Here is a 14,495-nt window from a genome sequence, read left to right as displayed (position 1 = left end):
AGGGGGAAAAAAATCTTGCATGAACCTAGACGGCGTTATTTTTGGCTACGATGATCATCAGAGTGTGATTTGTTGAGAAATTTATTAATTAATACAATCACACATTTACAGTTGAGTCAAACTAGGTATCCATGATCTGCAATTGAAGATTGACTTAATTCAAAAAGGGTTGGAAAAATGAAGCTTACCTCTAGTCCCTGGTTGCCAAGTCCCACTCTGGGAATTTGGTAATAGGGCCCCTCCATCCCATGATACCACTGTTAGGTGCAAGATCAAGATGCTATAATGGAGAAGGAAGGTGTGAATGATTGTGCAGTACCTATTGCATAGCTTCAAGATGTTGATGTAGAAAAATGAAGAAAAAAAAGAGACGAAATTTGAACAGAACTTCAGCAATATGGTAACACTCCCATGAGAGTATTTGTCCAATAAGTTTGTGAGGGACAAAGGGAATTGAGTGTTTTCATTGTGCACCAATAGTCCTTATTTATAGGCCATGAGACAATGCTTGGTAAGGGGCATAACCATTGGAAATACAATGATTTGCAAAGGGCACAACCATTAACAAGTATCACAACCTTTTGACTAAATCAAAAGATTGTGTTTCTTGACACTTCCTCAACCATCACCCCTATGGGAGTCATCACTATGGTGAGGGTGTCATTCCAAGAGATACACCGTTTGGTGATCACACTCTTTAAAATTACATCTCTCACTTGATCTCATAAAAGCTGATGATCCAGTTGAGTATTTTACCTTGGTATTAATATAAGCTTTCCACTTCTCAACTCTATCCCGCATACTCTGGCAAATCGGCATTAGAGCATGGCAAGCCTTTACATGCGCCACTTTTGTCGTTACCTTATCTGATTGCACTCTCTACCATATGTGCTCCCACTGACCACATATAAATGATGACTTCATTTCACTCGAAAAAATTTAGTGAACGACATCAATTCTCTGTGACTGAATCAATAATCAATATTCATGTCACAATTGACAACTTCAGCTGAATACATAATACATGTATCGACTTTCGTTGAATTTTCGTTAAGTACTTCCTGTAGAGGCTATACCTGAGGCTTTCCCTAATCATCTTATTGGCGACTTTACAAATGATCAACCAATTATTTGGTTAATCAACCTGTACTGAAATTTTATTAAGTACTCACCCTAAGGCCATTTCTGAGATTTTTCCTAATCACCTTATAAATGACTTAACAAATGATCAAAATTTTCATTTAGGTATCAAAATTTGCTCGACAAGATGGAATGCATTGTAGCTGAGGTTGCCATCTAAGTAGATAGTGCAGAGATCAGACTTGGAGAATTCTAAGCTTTCGAAATGCGTGGCAAGTAATGGAAGACGTAAGTTTATAGAACGTCGGAGTGGCAAATATATATAGAGGCGAGAGGGCAAGCAGAGGGGTGGATATTTAGGATCCACGTCTTCCCTAAATATTTTCAAAAAGTCATTGGCTCACGTGGGCTTGGTTGTCCACACGTGTCCGATGTCCTCGACGTGGCCCGCGCATAAACCACAACATTCCATCGGCAGAGTTCGAGGCCAACGCAGGTCGAGGTTTTCTGTCTCCACCCCAAGGGACCAGGAGGACTGAACGTGCAAGAGTCAAGACTGTTCCAACTTCCAACTCCACCCCAAGTCACCCGTCTCAAATTCTGCCACGGTTTGGTTTGTAGTTTGTACAAAGAAAATATAGCTTGATTGGCTAAAAGCAGATAACAACACTCAAATAAAATATAAAAAATAATTAAACTTTTTAAAATAAAAATTATATTTTTATTCAATTTTTTATCTCTCTTTTCCAAAACTTAATAATACATCTTAACTCAAATCATTTTATTATATTTTATAAATAATTTCACTACTATTTATAAAATTATGAATCTCATCCCGTCACCTAACATCCCTATTTACAGCAATTGTTTGAAGATTGACAATTACCCACCTGATTCTTGCTTAGTACTGCGGCTCCCAGCGCGAAGCTGATAATGCTATTTCAACAAGATTCTTTTATCCATCATGATATGTCAGCAAGAAATATTTGAACGTTTTTCTATTACACAGGAAATAGAAAAAGCAGATCGGGAAGAAAGGTTTCACTCCAGATATTTGCGATTTAATTACTTTGGTGGGGGCATTTGCATTTTTCCATTCAAATTTAGCTAACATGGCAGGATCTCTTTCACCACCAACTTCATTGACGGGCACAGCTTCAGAAATTTCTTTCAAATCCTCTTGCGTAAGCTTCAATGCCAAGGGACCAATGTTGCTATCGAGATTCATAACCTTAGTCGTCCCTGCAACTCATCCAAATCAATTTCTTTCAAATCATGCTCTAGCATAATTTCGTCTCGTTTTTCATGGAAATTAAAAGAATAGCAATTGATAATCTATTAAACTGAACAATTAGCCCTATGTACATAAATAACTCAATTACCTGTGATAACATGAATAGATTTCAATTAAGAGAGTAATTAATGTACCAGGGATTGGATGAGTAGCAAACCTCCCTCTTGGGATTATATATATCGTCTCCTTGATTGAGAAGGCAAGCCAGAGCTAGCTGAGAGGGAGTGCAGGCATGCTTTGCAGCCAGGTCGGAAAGTCGGGCATATAGAATTAGTTTGTTCTTCTCTAAGTTCTCCCCCATGAATGATGCACGCGCGTACAGCCTATGCCAAGAAAATCAAAATGAGCGTACATACCAATTCTTGTTGTAATACCATATATTAATTTTAGTTAATGGTATTGCTGCACTGTTAGGACATGAAATTTCTGAAGCTGCTAGTGCTGCTGATGTGGATTACTGCTGCTCATTCTGTTAGGACGTGTGCGTCCGTTTGGTTTAGGTTAATAAGCACATTTTATAATCAAATAACTACTTATTTTATTAGAACTAATTTTAATTTTTTATAATTCACTTGAAATAAAGTTATTTGAAAGAGTAATGCTATATACATGATGTGTACAAGCTATTTTTATGTTTTTTTTGTAAGTCAGTTTTAAATAAGTGACATTTCTATAAAATACTACTATCTAATAGCGATTTTATAATTATATAATAAAAATATATGTATTTTCTATTGGCAGACACTAATGCTCGGTCTCTTTTTGTAGTATATATATTATGTAAGCCTAAAATGTGAAAATCTTATGCCTTTAAATTATGAATTGAGGTGATAATAATGCAAAGCTGCCTTGAATTTTTTTGGATAGTAATATTGCAATGCCGACATCAAGGTGGCTAGTTCTATAAGGGCTTGTTTGGCTAGAGAAACAATCTTGTATCTCATCTCGTCTCATCTCATATTGAATCCCATATCTCATCTCATCTCATATTGAGTCTCATATCTCATCTTGTCTCGTCTTATATCATATCTCATATCTCATATCTCATCTCATATCATATCATCTCGTCTCGTCTCATATTGAGTCTCATATATCTCATCTCTCGTCTCATGTATCTCATCTCATAACTAATCTCTCATCTCATATCATCTTTTATCTCATCTCAGTTCATTTTTCATCTCATATCATATTATATCATATCTCACCTCATCATATCTCATATCTCATCTCTTTTCTCATCTGATCTTATTTATCATCTCATATCTCAACTCATCTTATTTCATATCTCATCTCATGTGTGGAGTGTGTGACCCCATGGACGGTGTGAGCCGCTGCTCCACTTTGGTCAGTGCTGTATTGGTGCGCGTCGCACCATAAGCCACCCTAGAAGGAGATCTAGCCACTGATGGGTGCTCATTGTACCTCCAATTGGTTTGCAACACTGCTCACAGTAGAGCTTGCTTTGGCCAGTTATATGGTTTTGCGTGCAACTAGGTCACCCTCGACGTTGCTTTTGCATTGTGTCAATGAGCTCTCTGCCTTGAGGTAGTGTTTTACTAGCGTTGCACCAACGCTGGCTGCGCAACACCATGAGTGGTGCATCATCAATTAGCGACACACCACATGCGTCCCCAGATGATGCTCACTGTGCCACTTATATTACACAGCAAAAGGGTGATGCACCTGTGCATCTGGCAGTATAACACCTTGGCCACCAACACCTACGGCCTGGTGAGTGACTTTTGTCGTCTATGAAGTGCACAATCCCATGGACGGTGCGAGCTCGCTGCGCCACTTTGGTTAGCGCTGCATTGGTGCACGTCGCACCATAAGCCACCTTGGATGGATCTAGCCACAGCTGGGTGCGATGAGCACTTCCAACTGGTTTGCCACACTGCTCACAGTAAAGCTTGTCGTGGCCAATTATATGTTTATGCGTGCAACTAGGCCACCTTCGATGTTGCTATTGCATTGTGGCGATGGGCTTTTTGCCTTGAGGCTGTGTTTTACCAGCACTGCACCGTGGCAGCATTGCACCAATGCTGGCTGCGCAGCACCTCCATCAGCGTAGCACCATGAGTGGTGCAACATCAGTGATGCACCACATGCGACGCAGCAGTGACGCGTCCAGATGGTGCTCGCTATGCCACTTATATTGCATAGCAGAGGGGTGATGCACCTATGTGTCTGGCCGTAGAGCTGCTTGTGCAGTGGCAACACCTTGGGCATCAATGCCTTCGGCCTGGTGAACGACTCTAGCCGTCACACAACATTATGTGTGGAGTGCGCGACCCCATGGATGGTGTGAGCTCGTTGCGGCACTTTGGTCAGCGTTACATTGGTGCGCGTCTCACCATAAGCTACTCTAGACGGCAGATCTAGCCATAGTTGGTTTGTGACAGCTTATAAAAGAGCTTGCCATGGCCATTTATATGGTTCTGCGTGCAACTGGCCACCCTCGACGTTGCTTTTGCACCATGTCGATGGGCTTTTTGCCTTGAGGTAATGTTTTACCAGAGTTGCATCGTGCCAGCGTTGCACCAATGCTGGCTGCGCAACACCTCTATCAGCACAACTCGATGAGTGGTGCAATATCAATTAGCGATGCATCACATGTGACGTAGCAACAACGCACCCAGATGGTGCTCGTTGTGCCACTTATATTGATGCACTTGTGCGTTTGGCAGTAGAGCTGCCTGTGCAGTGGCAACGCCTTGGGCACCAACGCCTTTGGCCTAGTGAGGGACTTTGGTCATCGCGCAACATTATGTGTAGAGTGCGCGACCCCATGGACGGTGCGAGCTCGATGTGCCACTTGGTCAGTGTTGCGTTGCACCATAAGCCACCCTAGACGACAAATCTAGCCACAGCTAGGTGCTCATCCCACCTCTAGCTGGTTTGCGACATTGCTCTCAATAGAGCTTGTCGTGGCTAGACTAGGACACCCTCGACGTTGATCTTGCACTATGTCAATGGGCTCTCTACCTTGAGACAGTGTTTTACTAGGGCTGCAACGTGGCAACGTTGCACCAACGCTGGCTGCGTAGCACCTCTGTTAGCGCAGTGAGTGGTGCAACATTAATTAACAATTCACCACATGCGACGCACCCAGATGGTGCTTGCTGTGCCACTTATATTGCACAATGGAGGGGTGATTCACTTGTGCATCTAGTCGTAGAGCTGCTTGTGCAGCGGCAACGCCTTGGGAACCAACGCCTTCGGCCTAGTGAGCGACTCTAGCCTTCGCACAACATAATGTGATGAGTGCGAGACCCCATCGATGGTGCGAGCTCGTTGTGCCACTTTGGTTAGCGCTACATTGGTGCGCATCGCACCATAAGCCACCCTAGATGGTAGATCTAGCCATAGCTGGGTGCTTATAGCACCTCCAGCTGGTTTGCGACACTGCTCACGGTAGAGCTTGTTGTGGCTAGTTATATGGTTCTGCATGCAACTGGGCCACCCTTGATGTTGTTGTTGCATCGTGTCAATGGACTCTCTTTAAGGTAGTGTTTTACCAGTGTTGCACAGTGGCAGCGTTGCACCAACACTGGCTGCGCAACACCTTGGCCAGCGTAGCGCCATGAATGGCATAACATCAATTAGCGACGCACCACTTGCAATGCACCCATATGGTGCTCGTTGTGCCACTTGTATTGCACATTAGAGGGGTGATGCACCTATGCATCTGGCCGTAGAGCTGCTTGTGCAACGATAATGCCTTGGACACGTTATATCTAGTAGGTGATTGCAGCGTCGTAGGCTAAGCCGCTCACGGTTAGAGCATGGTACACCAAAAATTAGATAATCTGGCATCCTTAGGTTCAAGGCTCTACAAGAGATTTTCCCTAACTGTTTTCTCCTATCCTCTAGAATTTATATCAACATTGATAGAAATCTGGTGTAGCAAAATTGCTGCTTCTTGAATTCATTCAAAATGACCGAGTTTCAAACCTCACATGCATCCCGTTTATTCTTTATGTATGTTCCTGAAATGCTACGTTGCAACTTAAGTTCATATAGCTCATCCCAAACGACACCGTCTCAGTCAGGTTCATAACATACCTAGTTTGGCTGTACTGTAAATGTGTAATTGTATTAATCAATACATTTCTCAACAAATCATACCCTGATGATTTCTGACCTAGGCATTCGCACTCCCTTTCAAACCCACGTAGCATGGAACGGCATAGGGGTCATGGGAGCCGCCATTGCGGAATACTCCAACACCTTTTTAGCCACTGCCATTGATTATGTCGCGATCCAAGTGTGTGACAAGAAGTTCTTTTATGAGCTGACGAAGGAAGCTTCGAAAATAAATGGATGCTTTAGTTCAAGAGTCAGGCATCTCCTTGATCTTCATGTTGCCTCTGGAATGCAAGGATATTTATTGCGTTTGCGTCGTTGTTTCAAGAATGATCAACAAACAATGGAACTAGAAGGACGAATGCTGGGTGAATATGTCACAATGAATGCAATTATAATCAGAAAAATCCTTAAGAAGTATGATAAAGTTCATTGCTCATAAAATGGGACGAATTTCAAATCCAAATTGGGGGAGGAACACATTGAGCTTTTGCAATCTCCTTTGCTCATAGAATTGACTTCTTTTTATTTGAGTTTCAACGGGAAAAAAAAAGGAGAGTTTAATGAGTTTTCTAGTCAGTTTTCTTGTGATTTTGATGCAATCCCACTTGTAATGACATTGAGGCTTCCGCATTCTATAAGGCTAGAATAAGATCTGACTTGTGCTGTTTCCTAGGATGTTGTTTTTAATTCATACGCATTGAGTTGTGGCCATTTTTTTTACAAGTAATGTGCTTGCTCATCTGCTTCTGTCTTGATCTACCAAGGTACGCATGGTTGTACGAGTTTTGCACTCAACTTGTTCAATAAAATGCAAAGGCGAGAGTTATGTTCTAGGATGTTGAAATTTGAGGTTGATGATGAACGAACCCTCCAGATCAGCGAGGAAAGGGTCGGGGGCACCAGCCAAATTACCTCACGCTCGCCCAATCCTAGCTTCCCATCGAGGATGTAGAGTCTTTAAGAGTTTGGACAAGGAAGTATCGTATTCACAATAATCTTGGTGACTCTAAGGAGATAAACATTATTGTTTTAAAGAACTACTTGGATGCTTAATACTATAGTGAGATTGGGATCGGTACTTTCCCTTAGAATTACTCGGTAATTGTTGACACTGGTAGCTCTAATTTGTGGGTACCATCATCTAAGTACTATCTCTCGGTGCCATGTTATTTCCATGCTAAGTACAAACCAAGCGATTCGAGTACCTACAAGAAAATGTGACATCGACTGCAATCCAATATGGTAGTGGAGCAATTTTTGATTTCTTTAGCTATGACAAAGTCAAAGTTGGTAATCGAGTTGTGAAGGATCATGAATTTATTGAGGCAACTAGAGAGCCTAGTATTACATTTTTAGTGGCACAGTTTGATGGTATGAGTACTTATTTCATAATAGTTTATGTTGGTGCTAATAGTTTAGGGAAAAGAGAGAGGAATATTCCAAAAGAGGCTTTGAGAAATCCTGCGGTGATTGCAGACAAGGTTGGTAATAATGTGGGTTATGTAGCTAGAATGAGACTCGGTCTATTGGCTTTAATGGTGTTTGAAGTAAACGAGTCTGATCTTTATTTTTCGATAGTAATCATTCCTATTGCTTTTGTTCTTCTGGTGGGCACAAAGCTATAGCATGTTAGTGCAACCTTGACATTAGAGAATGCAGGTATAACTGGATTCTTCACAGGACCAAAGTTGAGGTCTTGAGATGATTTTTTTGGTTTATGAAGTTGAAACTATTGTTGCCCTTGATCCATTTTTTTCTATTCCAGAATGCAGTTGAATTGGCTTCATTCTATTGGCTTTGGTTACATTTTGGGTATAATTCTTGCCTTGTTGGGAATCATTTGTTTGTGTACCTAAGGTTGGCTTTGGGGTTTGCTAGACAGTTTTTGTGCAACTACAATGCCATGTATGATCTAGAGTATGGGACAATGGTTGATAGGACTTGCTACAATAGGGACGTTAATTCACAAGCCATGGCAAAGATAAGAGTTGTTTGCAATGATGTTGGGAACACCAATACTGTAATTGATAAGAGAGTTGCTTATTACAAAAGGAGTTCTAAGGAATAGATTGCTGAATGGGTTGCTGTTGAATGGGAAGGAACGGAACCTCAAGTTGTATTAATGCTCTAAACCTTGAGGACAGGGTTCTTTAAATGGAGGGGATTCGTTATGAACCTAACTGAGATGGTGTCGTTTGGGATGAGATGTATGAACTTAAGTTGCAACGTAGCGTTTCAGGAACATACAAAAGGAATAAACAGGATGCATGGGGGTTTTAAAACACGGTCGTTTTGAAGAGATTCTAGAAGCAGCAGTTTTGCTACACCAGATTTCCATCAACGTTGATATAAATTTTAGATGATATAAGACAGTTATGGAAAGCCTCTTGTAGAACCTTGAACCTGTGGAGGCCGAATTACCTCGAATTAATCTCCATTCTTATGACAGTATTTACATTTCATCTTCTTGTGTTGCTTGGAATCTGATTATAAATTAAAGTATTACTGGAAGGGTTCCTTACAGGGTATAACCATGATCAGCAATTGGAGGGTGAGATGAGAATTTTATATTTTTTTTTAGAATTTAAAATATTGTGTTTTAATATTATTATTATTTTAGAATTTGAAAAATGTGAATTGAGATTTGAAAATTTTAAATTATTTATTATATTTTATATGAAAATTTAAAAAAGATATAATGATGAGATGAAATGAGAATTTTGTATCTCATCCCACCTCCAAACCTGCCACAAAAAAATTAAGCTTATCTCTACTCCCAGGCTGCCAAGTCCCAAACCCCCCCCCCCAAGTTGCAAGATTAGGGTACGTTTAGAAACTAAACTAAACTCAACTCATTTCAACTTATCATTATAATTTTTTTAAATTTTAATATAAAATATAATAAATAATTTAATTTTTTTAAATTTAAAAATAATAATAATAATATTAAAAAATAATATTTTAATAATATTTTATTATTTGAATTCAACTTAATTTAACATTGAAACGTAAACTAAGATGCTATAACGGAAAAGGAGGGTGTAAATGATTCCGCAGTACCTACTGCACAGCTTCAAGATATACTCCGCTTGCAAAAGTCTCATCCTCCCCACCAACTCTGATGTTCTTGGTGGGGACATTCGAGAACCCCTTTTTTTTGTTTGGGTGGTTTCATTTATTTATTGCCCATCTGCGGAAGGAAGCGACGAATGAACCAGAAAAGGCACAAGAATGCGGGAAGAATCTCACCGGCCATGGGTTGAAGTTATCACCTATAATGTTCTTTGAATTTTACTGGCTTCATGTTTGAAATGGAAGAAAGCGATTACCACTCGTTTGATTATACAGATAAGATAAAATAAATGTTAAATATTAAATAAAATATTATTAAAATATTATTTTTAATATTATTTTATTTTAAAATTTGAAAAAATTAAAAAATTAATTATATTTTATGTAAAAGTTTAAAAAAAATTGACGAGATGAGATGAAATGTAATGAAATGATTTATGTAACCAAACAAGACTCCTTCTCCAACAAAAGAAACCTTAATTGTTCTCACTATGGTGAGGAAGTTGTGCATGTTTGGATACATGGAGTCTCTTAGGATTAGAAAAATATTATTTATATTTATAATTTTTACTCACCTAACAATACATGCCAACTTGTAGAATGCATTAGCTATTGCTAGGCTAAAGATAAAGAAATTTAAAATTTAAAATTCGTATTTAGAAAAGAAAAAAACTAATAAAATGTATTCTATAATGTTGTGCATAATACTATAAATACGTATAGCACTACTCTTTTGTGAATAGTAATGGAACGATTTGAGTTAAGATATTTTATTGAACTTTGAAAAAGAATAGATAAAAGTTAAATAAAATTATTATAAAACTAAAATATTGTTGGAATAGAATTTTCTAATATTAGTTTTGTCTTGAAGGTTGTAAAAGTTTTATTGATTTTTGTGTGTAAATAATGAATTATGTAATAATTGGATAAACAAGTTAAAAATTTAAAATTGAAAAAAAATCTATATTTGAATGATATTTGAGAATAAAATTACGAGAATTATGTATCTCAATGCTATGTCCAAACATCCCACGTTAACGGTCTTGGCAAATTTAACGCCTAATGTTTTTCTAGGAAACATGTGAGAAATCTATTTGCAAACGGGTCGTAGGATCCACCATCTACACAATTGATATGTTGAATTGAAAAAAGAGCAAAACTTTAAAGTCTATAAACTTCTCTTACAAACCAATTTCTACAATGTCAACATTCCACGCTAGCTTGAAGTCGTTCTCGCAATTCTTTATTAAATACTTGGCACATGCGCGCACCATAAGCCATCTAATAACTTGTCTCACAGTCTCACCCACAAAATTAAGAAAGAAAGGCCAAGGTCCGACCAAAGCTTAATTGTAACTTAAGATTATTACAAAGTTTCTACCAAATTACAAACAACACAGGTAATACAAAAAGCAGATCGAGAAGAAAGGTTCCACTTCAGAGGTTTGCGATTAATTACTTTGGTGGGGTATTTGCATTCTTCCATTCAAATTTAGCTAACATGGCAGGATCTCTTTCTCCACTAACTTCATTGGCGGGCACAGCTTCAGAAATTTCTTTCAAATCCTCTTGCGTAAGCTTCAATGCCAAGGAACCAATGTTGCTATCGAGATTCTTAACCTTAGTCGTCCCTGCAACTCATCCAAATCAATTTCTTTCACATCATGCTCTAGCATAATTTCGTCCAGTTTTTCATGGAAGAAAGACTGGCAATTGATCATCTATTAAACTGAATCAATTTCTTTCACATCATGCATTAGCAGAATTCCGTCTCGTTTTTCATGGAGGAAAGAATAGCTATTGATCATCTATTAGACTGAACAATTAGCCCTATGTACATAAATAACTCAATTACCTATGATACCAATAGATCATTTCAATTAAGAGAGTGATGTACCAGGGATTGGGATTATATCATCTCCCTGATGGAGAAGCCAAGCCAGAGCTAGCTGAGGCGGAGTGCAGGCATGCTTTGCAGCCAGGCCGGAAAGTCGGGCATATAGAAGTTTGTTCTTCTCTAAATTCTCCCCCATGAATCTTGGATGCACAGCCTATGCCAAGAAAATCAAAATGAGCGTGCATACCAATTCTTGTTGTAATACCATATAATTTTAGTTAATGGTATTGTACATTGTTAGGACATGAAATTACTTGCCCTATATCTGGGTTGGATAGGCCTTGGAAATCCATTTCATAGCAAGAATCATGAGTTCGGCTTCTATTCAATGATTTTTTTTTTTTTTTACCAGATGTGTCCAGTTAAAAAAAAGCTCGGACGAGACTTATTCACATTGGTCGATCTCCTCATCTCACTAGCATAACAGAACATATCTAGTGAAAAAATCACTGATGTAAGACAAACTTAAGAATCATGTATGTGTTGGTGTATGAAAAACATGGGATGTTATATTTAGCTACTAGTCACGTACTCACCAGGAAACTGTCATTAGGAAAGCTTTCGACGACTCCTTTTCCACCAAAGAACCCGTGACCAAGAGGGCTATATGCCACTATCCCAATACCAAGTTCTCTGTGAGATTTAAAAAAATTATTTAATGCTGTGAAAATTTTCTTTATACTTTCTCTAATAATATTGTTCACAAAATGTTTGATTCATGGTCAATTCAAATACCACAAAGGCATAACTGTCACCCATATCGTTAGTACAATGACTGACTGGCTTTGAAATGCAAACATCAAATAAACCTGCAAAGTGGAATTATCTCGTCTTCGATGTCACGAGTCCACAACGAATACTCCATCTGTAGCGCAGTGATGGGATGAACTGCATGAGCTCTTCTAATTGTGTCTGCACTGGCTTCTGATAACCCAATGTATTTTATCTTTCCTTCCTCCACCAGCTTCTTAAGCTCCTCCATCTACCATGGCGTAGCAAGCAAAATCAAGTTACAGTGAAGAACTATATCACATCGAAATATATCAAAAGTTCCCGAGTTTGAATAATTTGGAAAGAAAAATTAATGCTCAAGAATCAAGACTCACAGTATTCTCTATTGGCACTGAGGTGTCAACATGATGCTGATAGTAGAGATCGATATAGTCCACATCAAGATACTTGAGACTAGCTTCACAGCATTCCCGTGCATATTCAGGGGTACACTTGACACTCATTTGACCTTCCTCTGAAATAGAAAATCCGAATTTTGTAGCTAATTGAATTCTTTCTCGAGGAAGTTGTTTTAGTGCCTAGAAATACAAGATAATTCACTCAATTTAATATGTCCAACATTCATAGAATATATATGTTTCTAATTGGCAGGAGGCAAGTCACATCTTTTTTAGTTTCAATATGAGTATAGGGCAATTACATACCTTGCCAATCATGATTTCGTTATCATGATTCCGTCCATAAGCATTTGCTGTATCAAAGAAGGTTATACCCTTATAAAAAGCTTCCTTCAGAACGGAGCATCCAGCTTCATGCGACAGAGGAGCATTCAATATTCCAGAGAGTCCCCCGCATCCAAAGCCCAATCTAGAAACCTGTAGCCAGAAAATTGATTCCACGAAAAGAATTTCATGCAAGTGAAACTAAGTTGAGGAAGTTACTAATCCAAGAGTTTGAGTCTTCATGCAGTATCCAAGGTTCACCAAATACCGGACCAATATTGATCTTAAAGACTTGATTGGACAAGCAGTTTTGAAAAAGGTGCAAAAAAAAAAAAAAAAAAGGGAAAAAAGGAAAGAAAAAGTTGGAATTTTTTTCATTATTTCTCAGGTAATTAGTTGAACAAAACAGACTCATTCAGTCTTTGTATCCTTGGGCTTTTCTATACAAAATTTGATTCAAGAATTAGATGCTTGGCCTTTCTATCTTTCAGAGAACCCATTAAAGAATGACCTTGATTAAAGTGAAGCACCGGAAGGATAGGAAGGTGGCAGAAAAAAAAGGACACGATTTCTTGTGCTTAAAACCAGTCCCAACTGCCAAACTCTGGGTTTCTGTAGCAGATCTCATGGATCGTAATTAAGAAACTGAAGATCGTCAATATAACCCTGTTTAGAACACCCAGCAGGTGAACGATGAGACTATTTTTGTCTTAGGACTTTTTGGTTACATAGTATGTGCTTGCTGCAATTCAACCAAAGATGCATTGTGAAATCACCGATTAGACCCAAAAAAGGAGGGGGAAAAACAATCTTGAATGAACGTAGACGGCATTATTTTTGGCTACGATGATCAACAGGGTGTGATTTGTTGAGAAAGGTATTGATTAATACAATTACACATTTACAGTTGAGCCAAACTGGGTATAACCATGATCTGCAATTGGAGATTGACTTAATAGGAAAAGGTTGGAAAGAAGAAGCTTACCTCCAGTCCCTGGCTGCCAAGTCCCACTCTGGGAATTTGGATATGGGGCTTCCCCTCCATCCTAAGATATCACTGCTAAGTTGCAAGATCAAGATGCTATAATGGAAAAGGAGAGTGTAGTTCAAGATATTGAGGACTCCGGTTGCAGAAGTCTAGTCGTCCCCACCAGGCACCAACTCAAAAAGATTGTGGTTCAAGTTATTGTCACAAAGGGAGTGGTGGGGATATTTGAGAACTTTTTTGTCCGTGGTTTTATCTGTGGAAGGCGCGTACGGATGAACCAGATAAGGCACAAGATGCGAGAAGAAACTCAATTGTTTACTATAGTGGAGAAGTTTTAACGTACGTTGTTTAATAGTCTCACCAACTTTAACGCCTAATGTTTTCTACGGAACATGCGAGACATGCACTATTTAATAGTGCAAAAATCTATTTGTAAACTGGTCATATGATCCACCTTCTACACAATTGGTACGTTGAATTGAAAAAGAACAAAACTTTAGGCCTGGTTTGGATGCCTTTTATCTCATCTAGAATGTACGGCTTATTTGATCTTGTTATCCAAACGGTCACAAGCAAAATTTTATTTCATTTGTACGTATTCAACAGCCATTAACAGTTTTC

General features: G+C 38.8%; 1 protein-coding gene and 1 pseudogene across 1 annotated transcript; one reads left to right on the top strand and one right to left on the bottom strand.

Moving 5' to 3' along the window:
• The first annotated feature begins 6,511 nt into the window (after positions 1–6,511).
• On the top strand, positions 6,512–8,160 carry LOC121245876 (annotated as a pseudogene).
• A 2,535-nt stretch (positions 8,161–10,695) lies between these two features.
• Positions 10,696–14,105, bottom strand: LOC121245869 (perakine reductase-like). Its single transcript, XM_041143777.1, has 8 exons — positions 13,993–14,105; positions 13,872–13,953; positions 12,869–13,039; positions 12,539–12,742; positions 12,242–12,414; positions 11,969–12,065; positions 11,433–11,586; positions 10,696–11,166 (listed from the first exon to the last, which is right to left on the bottom strand). Exons 2-8 carry the CDS (start codon positions 13,929–13,931, stop codon positions 10,991–10,993), a joined length of 1,035 nt encoding a protein of 344 aa, XP_040999711.1. The 5' UTR covers positions 13,932–13,953; positions 13,993–14,105; the 3' UTR covers positions 10,696–10,990.
• Positions 14,106–14,495: the final 390 nt, after the last annotated feature.

Source organism: Juglans microcarpa x Juglans regia, chromosome 1S (genome assembly GCF_004785595.1).
Source record: "Juglans microcarpa x Juglans regia isolate MS1-56 chromosome 1S, Jm3101_v1.0, whole genome shotgun sequence".
NCBI classification, from domain to species: domain Eukaryota; kingdom Viridiplantae; phylum Streptophyta; class Magnoliopsida; order Fagales; family Juglandaceae; genus Juglans; species Juglans microcarpa x Juglans regia.
Note: the sequence above shows the minus strand (reverse complement) of the source record. Positions and strands in the feature narration are given on the sequence as shown.